The sequence below is a fragment of the Pocillopora damicornis genome, chromosome 8 (assembly GCF_964200805.1).
Source record: "Pocillopora damicornis chromosome 8, jaPocDami1.2, whole genome shotgun sequence".
In the NCBI taxonomy this organism is placed as follows: Eukaryota; Metazoa; Cnidaria; class Anthozoa; order Scleractinia; family Pocilloporidae; genus Pocillopora; species Pocillopora damicornis.
In genome coordinates this window covers 14,494,631-14,506,204 of record NC_142677.1, presented here as the reverse complement: position 1 = coordinate 14,506,204, position 11,574 = coordinate 14,494,631, and the positions used below count along the sequence as shown (strand labels likewise).

The 11,574-nt window shown below is 36.9% G+C and overlaps 1 protein-coding gene across 6 annotated transcripts; it reads right to left on the bottom strand.

Annotated features, from left to right (window-relative positions):
* Nucleotides 1-205: 205 nt before the first annotated feature.
* Nucleotides 206-11,347, bottom strand: LOC113679551 (uncharacterized). Of its 6 annotated transcripts, none has more exons than XM_089180266.1 (7): nucleotides 11,264-11,347; nucleotides 8,248-8,349; nucleotides 8,090-8,132; nucleotides 4,389-4,712; nucleotides 3,584-3,895; nucleotides 2,806-3,160; nucleotides 206-1,308 (listed from the first exon to the last, which is right to left on the bottom strand). In XM_089180266.1, exons 2-7 carry the CDS (start codon nucleotides 8,287-8,289, stop codon nucleotides 1,107-1,109), a joined length of 1,278 nt encoding a protein of 425 aa, XP_089036392.1. In that variant the 5' UTR covers nucleotides 8,290-8,349; nucleotides 11,264-11,347; the 3' UTR covers nucleotides 206-1,106. The 6 variants fall into 6 exon arrangements, with proteins under 6 accessions (XP_089036392.1, XP_089036395.1, XP_089036390.1 ...); XM_089180269.1 differs by lacking the exon at nucleotides 11,264-11,347 and adding an exon at nucleotides 10,920-11,163; XM_089180264.1 differs by lacking the exon at nucleotides 11,264-11,347 and adding an exon at nucleotides 10,920-11,031 and having other exon boundaries at nucleotides 3,617-3,895.
* Between the last annotated feature and the right edge of the window lie 227 nt (nucleotides 11,348-11,574).

The following is an 11,574-nucleotide window of genomic DNA, read 5'->3' as shown; positions in this document are numbered from 1 at the left end:
TCAGATTTGCAAATTATTACATGCCTCTTGCGACGAAGCTATCTCAATTGAATAGGAGTAGGAAGCTCTCGTCAGCAACTTAAGAGCCTCAGCATATCAGTTAGTCGCCTGAGGAGGTTATTGCGACTATATTTGAGCACAATCCGTAGATTCATTGTTTCAGTGATTTGATAGTTTGCTGTAAGAACCCAAATACAATTTGAAAAAAGATATATCAGTAAACATTTATTCACCTCAACTTTATCATATAAAAATTGCATTTTAGAGTTAGGAGCATTACTGATTTCCAGCTAGTTCAATCTTTCATAAAATCATCAGCCATACATTTTGTAGACATGACTTGCTTCATTAGTTACCTTGATGAATAAGGAAATGAATATTCTGTCTCACTTTCTCATGTACTTATTTATTATTTCACCATTACGCCTTTTTACCACATTAGGGAAATCAAACCCGCAAAATACACGACGATATTACATTATAGTACGGGGCAAAAATACGGACGGAAAGCGGAGGAACAAAATGGCCACAATGAACGATCAAAACATGCCTTTTTTCCGCTTTTTAGGCTTGACTTTTTAAGCAACAAACTTTGAAGTGCGTCGGTTTCTTTTTGGGTTGGTCATCAGGAACACTGAAATGAACTCTTTTGTGCTGTTTCCGCCTTTCACGCACGACGCCATATGCTCTTGATTTAATGTTTAAATATGGCCGTAGGAAGCATGAGAACATAACCCTAAGCCGACTTTTTGTAAACGAATAAATCTTCCCGCCAGGTGTGTAGTGAAATGAAAGGCATAAACATGGACATTCAACATTTCCATCCTTTGCCGTTGCAACCTTGTATCACGTTTAGAGGAAATTAGTAATCAGTGACAATTTTAAATTGCCTGTTTGAAGCGCGATGAAAATAAATGGTTTATTTTGATTGATTATATTAGACAAAAATCGAGAATTTGACTGGCTCTTTGTTGTTTTTGGAAAATTTCTAAAGCCTAGCTTTGAATTTAAGAGATTGAGCTTTCTCAGATATCATTTAATTTTGAGTTATCAACAGAATTCCTGACGCATCATTTTTCATAATCAGTAAAGAGTATACAGGGAGGCTAGTAATAAAGAGCCTCTGAGGAAGGTCTGCTGTCTCCAGTCCTCGATCTGCGGGCATCGAAGTTTGAAGGCTTCTCCCGTTCAATCCCTAGTGATCTGTTACTTGGGTACTCTGGGCCCATAAACCTTTTTGAGCTGCCGTATCTCGTGGGTGTGGCAGGTGAATATGGGCTTCGTTGGTATCTGAGAGTTTCATTCTGTCTGAAGTAAAGGCAAGGAGAAATGTTGACTCGGAACTCTATTTGGTTTCCGTGCTTGAAAATGAACTCAGGAATAATTACCTGTTACATGATAGCAACCATCCTGAAATTCATGTTGAGTAACAAAGGTGTGTAAAGAGGGTCTCAATGGAGGTGATGACTTTTACAGCTAATAATTAAAATGTTGGCCATTTTACGGCTATCGGTCAATTTCTTCCCCATGTTGTTAAAAGAAAACTTTGTAAGGTTAACTTTTATACGATCAACGGTTAAAACTCGCCAATTTTTATGCCTAACGGCTAATTTTTTTTCCGTTTTACAGCTAAGAGTCAACCTTATCGAGACCGTCTCGAAAAATACATCAGCAAATAAAGAGATTACACATTGCATTGAATTTATTCTTAAAAGTATGCGTCAAGTTTCTCTTTCTTATTCCTTACGTCTTGAAGGAATTTCGGCGTCGAGTTATTATTGTATCCATTAACGTTCTTTTTTTTTGCGCTGTATGATTTTTCGTGGTCAGTGGGGCACTTTGGTTCTAGTTAACGAGAGAACTGAGGCGCTCAAGCGCCCCTCTTACTTTTGAAGCCCTTTTACGATTTTTCAAAAAGGCTGTGTGGCGTAACTTGAATTACTTCCACAGTAACATATGTTGCAGTTAATCGCCCATAAATAATATTAGTGCGAAAACTGCAAATTATTTTAATATTTCTTAGGTTCACTTTGCGTTAACAAAAGAAAGTTCTTAGAGTCTTAAAAGTCTTTGCCTTTTTATGTGATCAAAGACCTCGTAAGTGCTCTAAACGAGTTAGTTGTGCTGTTATAAAATTTGAATATTACTTATGAAAATAACATGGATTTTTTTTAATGCTACTTAATGCTAAATAAAAGTGTTATGTGATCTTATTGGTCCTTGGTTGTGTTTTAAAAATCAAGTGGAGGGTATTAGGCCTTGATAGGAAGGCAATTAGAGGAGCGCTGCGGCGTTAGCGTGGAATACTTTTTCCCCTTTTTATAGCTTGCTGAAAGAAAAATGAAACACAGCACCATAAAAAAATAAAAATAAAATTACATATCAAAGGAATAAGTGAAAAAAAGAGTGCAGGGAATACTAAGGACGGAGATCATTAACGTTGATGCATAAAGAATGAGGAGGTTTTTAGATTATTTGCTTCGTGAAACAAATGCTTAGCTTTGGAGAGCAGAAAAAATCAATTGACTATGCAGTCTTATATAGGAGCCAGCTAAAAAGAAAGATTTTCATCACAAAGAACTGAAGCCTTTCTTGGTCTTCCGGAAAGGGCTGAGGAGGGATTCCATTTGTCTGTTTGTTTTTCGGCCATATTGCAAGTCAGCTTTTCAATAAAATATATCATTTTAGCTACTACATATAGCGGACATGTTTCACATTCTTTACTGTAAGATTTAAGATCAAAAAGTCTTCATAAACGTGGACAGAACTTATAATTTTTGTTTGAAAGGGGTGCACCTGGCTTACCTCTCGCCGTTCATATCTCTTGTGTGAACATCTTTTGTGCCGAATGTCCCTACCACTGAACCATTTTCAGACTTCTTTTGCGGTAAGGTTCTACCACGCTGCCAGTTGTAGTTGTGTCCTTCTATCATGTAATCAGGAGGCGGGGTCTTGACGGGGCCGTGTATGAATGGATCAACTTCCGGCAGTGTTTTCCGTTCAACCGTACCATATGCGTTTAATTTTGGCAACTCTTTGACGTGTAAATGTTGCTTGTTTTCATTGTGGCGATAGTATACGAAAATACCAACGATAATTGCAAGAACAAGTGCACTAGCAGCGCTGGCGAAAAACACTGTTATATAGTCAGAACCGTGATCTGAAAAGAAGGGTGCAAATTATAAGTGTTTGTTTTTTTTTTTTTAGCTGCGATTATCAGGCATTTAGATCAATGTAAACCACCAGCTAATATCATTTCTGGATATTTCCATTAAAAAGCAACTTGAGTAAATGAAACTTTGATACAAGCGAAATAATTCACCTCTCCAAGAACGGAATAGGGAAGATTCAAAGTTAATGGCAAGCATTTTGCATTGGGCTCAGTGAAGTAGTGTGAATGATTCGCCCAAAACTTAGGCAACAGCGCAGACCCTAGTTTGACTTTGTTCATTCTCGCTTTCCTGGTCTTGACTGCAATTTCATGTTTTGGAGGTTTATACGATAGGGTGATAAACAAACGAATGGGCTTTTTCTCTCTACCCCAATATAGGGTTGTTACCGAACCTTAGTCGTTCTCATATACCTTGCACGAACAAAAGCCACACAAACAGTGCACCTGCGATCCCAAGTGATCTGACGTTAGAATCAGAAGAGGAGCCAGCCTGCTCCACATAAGGAGTGTCGATGACAATTGTATCTTCCCTAGTGTTGGCGCTGACGGTTGTCGTGACATTCCCAACTGTCTTTGAAAACAGGGTCAGTGGAATGGAACTGGAGGGAGAGAGAGAGGTTGCTGTTGGAGATATTGCTACCAATACCGATGAGGAACTGACCAATGAAGAGGTAGGGACTGATACAATGCTTGTTGTTGTGGTTTCCGTTCCTGTTGGTAGCTCTTTAAAAAAACGCAATAATGATAATACGTAAGAATATCTTAGGACGCGACAGTTCGTTGGAATAGATTAGATTTTACCCATATCACGTCTTAAGCTTTGAGACACTATGAAATTAGGCATTGCGCAGAAATGGTAAAACGCAAGTTACTTTCGACTTTTTTCCTATGGACAAGACGATGCTCAACGGTAAAACCTCTAGAGCTGAAACTCTTGTTGCATCACACAGCGTAGATTTCCATTTTTTTTTTCCAAAAAGCAGCTCAACGCTTTGAACGAGGGAATGAGCTGGTGTCAGTTTTCTGCATGTATACAAATAATTTTGTTATTCTTAATCTTCAGATTCAAAATATGTTGTTAGACCTTAGTTTATCTTTTTCCGCTATGACAATACATAGCTGGAGGGGTGAAGTTAGACTTTCCTCATTACTTAAAGAGGTACAAGGGTAAAAACGGCAGTTTTCAACAGCATTCACGAATATTGATATTACTCACCGCATGTATAAACCAAAGTCAAATACAAATGCTTCTTCTGTGGGAAACGATCTCCGAAGAGTCCAGCATTAATTTTCACCCTGCACTTGTTTCTCCTTTCACATAGGGCTTTAAACTTTTCTGTGAAGTCTGTGTCGCCCCACTTGTAATTCGTGTCATTATCGTGTCCGTCGTAGGGGCACAGCACGTCACCAGGCTGTGTTCGTCCATAGTTTGCAGAATAAATATTCAGCCCCAAGCTTGCGTTTGTGCAATGGACCACGAAGTGTTCTCCGTCACATCCTACTTCGCTTTCTATAGCTCCAAAATCTGGTAAGGGGCTCGCTGAAAAATAAAAAACAAACTTTGATTGGTCTCAGAGATTTGAGCTTGCTTGAAGTGGCTTAATGCCTTTGCTTTTAGTCACTTAATGCAACGAAATTCGAATTATTAGGCAAAGTTCTGGTTAAGTACTTAAGCATTGAGAAATGGAGCAGAAGCTTATAACCAAGGTCGTAAGTTCCTGGTGGAGACAGTTATTATCCACTTTTGATCCATGAAACTGAATACTATTTTCCAAAGCTCTTAATTAAGCCCAAAAAAGATCGCAAGGAGAATAAAACTCTCAAAATTGTTATTCTTTTTTTCTTTTCATCGGAGGTTGATTTAAAAATAAAAAAAGCTAAGAAAATTTAGGACTCCTCTAAACAAATTAAAGTTAAGAAAATCAATTGTTGAACATCGTGGTTGCATGAAATCTCGGTCCATGTAAAAAAAAAATTTGTTTGAGAATTTCAATTTCTGGGCTGCTTTACGTCATGTACACTGAATTCCAATAGCAAAGATCGAACCATAATACAGCAAAAAAGTTAGATAGCCCTCTCGTTCTCAAGAAATTAAATGAAATGATTCATTTGCAGAAATGGCTCTTAAATGGGGCCATTGTTATGTATTAAATGTGACAGAGTCAGTCATGAAAACCATACGGGCATTTCTGACCTGCCGAAACTATTGCAAATTGGATTGTCCGTGAATTGCTTTATGTGGTATAACTAAATTCGGAGATTATGTCGTTTATTGCAGTGTTAATCTAATAATGTTTGTGAACTTGGGGCAGAAATTTACCATTATTATTAGGGTCTTGTCCCTCATATAACGTTCTGCCGATACAACTGTACATGTTCAGTTGATCCAACTCAAATAGAAGTTTGTCACTTAGTACTCCTATCAATCGCTAACAAAAAAAGAATGACGCTTCATATTTGTTAATTGACTCTTAGACCTTACAATCAATCTACGTGATACAAAGTCCACTATCAACAGTAGTTCTGTTAGGCCAAGTTGTTACAAATTGATAAAACTACCCGATAATCGATCAGTGTCAGAGAACTAAAATAGCAGTGATAGAAGTTGAAAAAAAAAAAGAAAGAAAAAACTCCAGTGGAGTATTTTTACAGTTTAATAATTCATTCAGTTGAAGCTGAGTTCTCAAAAACACTACCCTCAGGATTTAGCTCTTCAGCGAGATTTCTAATTTTATTTGTCGTTTGGTTTTAAAGTTTCGTGTATGAAGGTCTCCTCTAGTTGCTATAAATTTTCTGTTTTTCGTCATTGTCAATGCGGAGTTCAATTTTGAACATATCTTTAAAAAACGGAGACCAAACTGGTGCTAACTTCTATCTCTTTGGGTTCAATTATTTCCTTTTCTTAAAGCTAATTTTGCAAATGAACCCATGATACCAGTCGATATAATTCTTACTTGAAAAGAAATTTTTCTCAATTGTAAAGATGCTTGTATATTGACGATATTGATCAAACGCTATTATTGTCGAAAAATTATCTAAAGGAAGACACTTCCCTTATATTTACGTTTGTTTTCCGTCAAAATACTCAGTGCAGTGAGAGGAACCGTTTGTACTAATCAATGATTTACTCTTTGAAAATAAAACCTATTTTCGGGATCTTGTGTCTCTTTTTAAGGACTCAGTTTATTTGATTTCCGAAAAACACTCTACATTGATGATTGTTGTCTCATATCATATGCTGACTATTTCATATGGATACAGAAAGAAAAAAAAGGTGTTTTTTTGCCAACACTAACGAACATATTTTCTGTTTCACACTAAACTACACAATTTGACGAAATTATTCGAAGGCGGTTGGTTTGATTTGCACCATTCCTTAAAAGATTAAAAAAAAAAAGACTATCGCTGCTCTATCCATCTCTATTTTAAAACAGATCGAAAAAACCCGGTAAAAATGAAGTAGACAAAATAGTACTAATCTAATTACATGTTATTTTTCCAAACTTGCAACGTAATAAATGAAGAATTACTCAGTAAAGATATTCCTTGAGATCGAGGTAAATATCGCAGTTATTTACTAAATAATGTTACGAGATTAATATGTCAACTACTTCTCATCGAGATGTGAGTATACTAGCACTTTTATGGAAAGTTTTTAAATAAAACTCGAAACATTTTAGATCCAATGAATTTGCCAACAGTGAAAAATTCATCAAGTATGCTCTAACCAGAGCAAGCATTTTCTACCATGCCAGAGAGAAGTAACTGCCTCGATTAAAAATATTGTTATGCCACATTCTAGTTGTCATTCTCAATAAATTTCGTTCGCATTAAATTTATCTACCTTTAAGAAAGCCTAGTATTGTGTATAAAGTTTTAAATTCATGGCAATTAAATTTTAAATTCACAAGAAGCAGTTTAGAAAATATTTCGGAGAGCACATCTGTGGAGTTTCCATAGTCGATGAAATTAATACCCCAAATTACCCAAAGAGCTGTACTTTATTAGAACCTAGCATTTAATTTGGAATCGATCCCAGCTGAACAAAGCGGAATACAAACACAAAATTTAAATGTATCATAGACATTCATGCATTTGTTGTGTGGTTTTATACTAAGATTAACTGCAATCCTATTGGTCAACGCAAACGAATACTAGAATTTCTCAGCTGGGCGTTCTTTAAGCGTTGTGCAAATTACTCCGCCTTTTAAAGAAAACAAGATTTTCGAGAATGATTGAATCAAAAATAGCTTACATGAAACAAGTCTCATTGTCTTAGAAGCCGCAAAACTGCGACAATTGCGTTGAGGGAACTCACGGAGCTACCTCTCTCGGTACCCAATCAACAACTTATGCGGTTGAATCGTAAACATACAAGATTAATCGTGACGGGATTTCTTTGAGTCTAAATTAAACGTTTTCATTCGTGATAATAAGCGGCAAACCTCGAACTGAACTTAAAATTCAATGGTATAACACCCTTGAACCAAAGAATGCCGCCAGGCGTAATTTCCGAGAAAGCTGAAAGAGATATCTCGGTCGCTTTAGCTAATTTCGAAAAATTTCAGCAACATTAGCGCTGGATGAAAAAGGGAACAATTACGTATCAATAACTGATATCCTTGAACTCGCGTGTTAATATTTGTTTAAGGCCTCATATCTTTGTCGATCGAACAAAATGTTATTGAAAGTGCCCATTTCAGAGCCCAGCCCTTGAAGAGCTGTTTACACTACAGATGAAGTCTGAAACTTTCCTCGAAATGTGACCTCTTCGAGAGATTAATCCGGTGCGTAAGCCTCAGTAAATCATTTAAAAAATTTTACGTTCAACGTACAAACTGTAAACAAAGAGCATAAATAGTAGAGGAATATTAGATGAAACTGTAATAAAGAATCAGTGAAAACTGTAGGGTTTACCTCCACAATGAGGAAAAAAATCACTGAGAAGCAGCGGAAAGACCTATGGCATAAAATACAAAAAAAACATGTGAATTCTTAACAGCGCAATCACTGCTCATTCGTGTTCGGCTTAAAACAGTTCGCTAGTAACTGTACGCAAATTACAGTTCACTTACCAATTTCAAAACACTCGCTTTGTACAATAGCTCAGAGGCCATTTCAGTGCCATGTAGAGATTCCAACAATTTCACTTTGGTCGCGCTGAATCGTGATCTACCCTGGGTAAGAGAGAAGTTAAAGAATTAAAGCGAGGGTGAAATATCAAGCCGAGAGTGCGAGTCCCCCTCAGTTTTCTACTAATATATCTTCATGAACTGTTGCCGCAGGGGTTTTGTTGAATCATCGCTCACCGCACCACCTGTCTTAGCACTGCAGACAATACACAAATCTTGCGTCAGAATTTTAATCAGCAAAGGTTTCAACTAAACCCAAATTTTAACAAAGGAAGACGAAGAAAAGAATTTCTAATAAAGGCAGCAAAGAATTAACGAATTAAGAACACTCTCCAAGCGGGTCATTTAGCAAAAAGCGAATGTTTTTGTGAACATGCTTCATTTGAAAACAGCGCGTAGACTAGGGCGCGTCCGATGTTGCCAAACTGGATGAAGTCAGAATGGCGACTCTCAGCAAAATGGATTAATCTTCTCAAATTAATAAGTAAAATCTTAATCAAAGCTTTACAGTTCAGCCTTTCTTTTTTTAAAAGAAGGATTTACACCCAAGCATTCTGCGATGACGCCTTTCTAAGTAAACATTTTGACTTCTCTATGAACCTTGTACCAATTAAATCAATATTTCAGCTTTATGCCTACCTGCGGGGCAAAAACGTCTGTTGATCGAAGATGAAAAGAATGAAAACTGTACGCCAGTTCAACTGGTTTTGCTAACGAGCTCCGAAACCCACGGTTATTTATGTGCAAACAACAATGTCATCGTAGATGTTAATCAATCGTAGCAACTTCCTATTTGTGATATACTTTTTCCTTGTCAAAGTTAGCATTAGCAATTTTTTTGTTCTCCTATGACTCTTTAATTAAACGTCAACGAGTGACCATACTTTCATCTCACCACATTTGTATTCATTTGGAAGCAATTATTAAATTTGACTGATCCTTGACGTGAACAACCCACCATTAGTCACGAAAAATTTATTCCATTGTTCTTGCTGTTAGTTTTTTATCTTTAATCTAGATTGCCGATCTAAAGTTGTGAGACCAACGTTTACTTTACAACTTCCGGTTTGACATTTGAAGATAGCTTGGCAAGAAAGACGCGAAAACGTGCGGCTACTGAAATCTCTACTGCTAGTAATTAGGTTTATCTGTATCTTTCTTGACTCTTCGCTACTTTATGGCCTTTGTTGGGAATATTTGTGTGAATCAAATTTTTAATAGCAAAATAAGGGCACAAATTATCTTGACGCACACTTTTCTTTATTGTCTCAATCACATCGGCATAATTTTCCATCCACGTTCAACCGAAAAAGACAAATGATAAACTTCCCATTCAGAGCTATATTTGGATAGTCCACAATTGCGGTTATCCGAAGTACTCTGTGCCAAAAGGATTGAATAGTTGCCTGGATAATACAGTACGGTAATTCGCTTGTTTTAATCAATGCTCGTCAAGGAAGTCGGTACGACAATTGGAGGAAAATGATGCATTAAGAAGTGGGTTTCGTAGATTTGTACGCAACTCTACGTCGTCTGCACCAAATTACTCAAGTTACAGATCAATGGTTTTTCAAGCACTCATACCCTTTGATACGTATTTGCCTTTTTTATTCGTTCTGCCTCTCATGCACAACTTTTCCCCTCTTTTCCTTCATTTCTCCGCTTTTCGTTTGAATTTGAGTCTCTTGTTTATATGAAGTCTGTAATCCCACGCAATGCCGACGCGCTTTTTCCTTCAGTGACTCAATTCAGCACGAATGAAAAGAAAAATGTTTATCTAATCCCTACTAATGTGCACGTTGTTGGGTCATTGAACGTTTTTTTCTCAGTGGTTATTGGTTTTATAATAAGATTTTTGGGCTAAATTTAGAAACCCGCCTCCTTAAGCATCTGATGTCAGATGGTTTCCAAGAAAAGTACCCACCGAAGTGAAGTTATTGCCCATCTCACCAATTACGCTATTCCATCATCTGAATCTTAAAATATCACTGAAAAAGATCTATAGGTTTCGACCCGTTGAACTTGCACCCGGGAGCGTTTTCGAAGCTTCTAGAAAGAGTTATCACAGATGCGTGATTCTCTTCATCGCAGAGTTGAGCTAAAACAAATAAATCAAACGACCAATTTTAAGTAACTGCGAGCTTTCCGTCTGATGATATGGAAAAAGTAAACTACAATAAAATTTGTAAGGCTATCATTCAGTCGCTTTGCCGCAAACGGCACATTTAGAACTGTTACTTACGGAATGAAATTTGCCCTCACAACTTTGATTCATTTAGTATCTATACCTGGAAGGATTTGCATATCCTTTCCGGTTCGACATCTTGTAGAAATGTTTCGAATGCCTTACTTCTATCACTTCCTGATACTGCAAATGGTCTTAATCGGGTTATAGCAGAATGCTTTTCAAACAATTTGGTTCTATCAATCGAGTTGATGTAAATTTGTCACCGCAAAGAGTTTTAAAGACTGACATTTCGAGCGTTAGACCTTCGGTAGAGTCAATAATGAAATCTTGTAATAGTTGGACAAACGATCGTGGCGAAAAAAGATACGAGAGTAAATTAAAGGAATGACAATCCATGCGCAGGTAAAGTTATACAATCTGACATTACCTCACTTGTTATCACGTGACAATACTCAAACTGAATGGGAAGACGACTTTCCAAGTTGCTAATGGGTACAAAGCATTTAAAACTATGGAGCTGTTGTTCCCCCGACGAAAATGCTACAGTTATGCAACCGTTAACACTCGGGTTCCTCACAATAACAACTGAAAATCTAGTAGAATCCATGCTGCGTATAAGGTATTGAATCAATATACTTTGTTTAGCAATTTTGATTTGTTTTCCTTTACTTTTCAAATTTCCGTATTTTGTATTCCATAACAATTTCTCCACATCGATTATGTGACTGTCTTTAGGGCTGCCAAGTCTAAATGTTTTCGTTTAAATCTTACCTTTAATATCAACGTTGTTAGTCTTTATAGGCGCACTGTATATTATTCTGTGGATCACCATCAACGCCCCCCTTTAAATTATAAAGATTAAGGTTATATTTAAACTGAGACCGCATCCGCTTTCTTCAGTATCCACAACAATCTAGTAGCTTACTCCAGAGAACAATCAATACAAATACTAAGAATACAAAATATAACGTGCTTTTCAAAACATATTTTTAGCAGAAGCCATCACGGAAGGAAGATCTCCAGCTGAGCTTCAACTTCCTTCCACTCAAAAATTTAAAACTCACTGAGCATCATCACATCGT

What these genes read in the sequence shown, in the direction of transcription:
- LOC113679551 (XM_089180269.1), bottom strand. Translation starts at nt 11,099, where the DNA reads ATGGATTCTACTAGATTTTCAGTTGTTATTGTGAGGAACCCGAGTGTT. An exon ending in TTTTTTTCCTCATTGTGGAG is followed by an intron (nt 4,713 to 8,089) that starts GTAAACCCTACA and finishes TTTATTTTTCAG; the next exon opens with CGAGCCCCTTACCAGATTTT. An exon ending in GACTTTGGTTTATACATGCG is followed by an intron (nt 3,896 to 4,388) that starts GTGAGTAATATC and finishes GTTTTTTTAAAG; the next exon opens with AGCTACCAACAGGAACGGAA.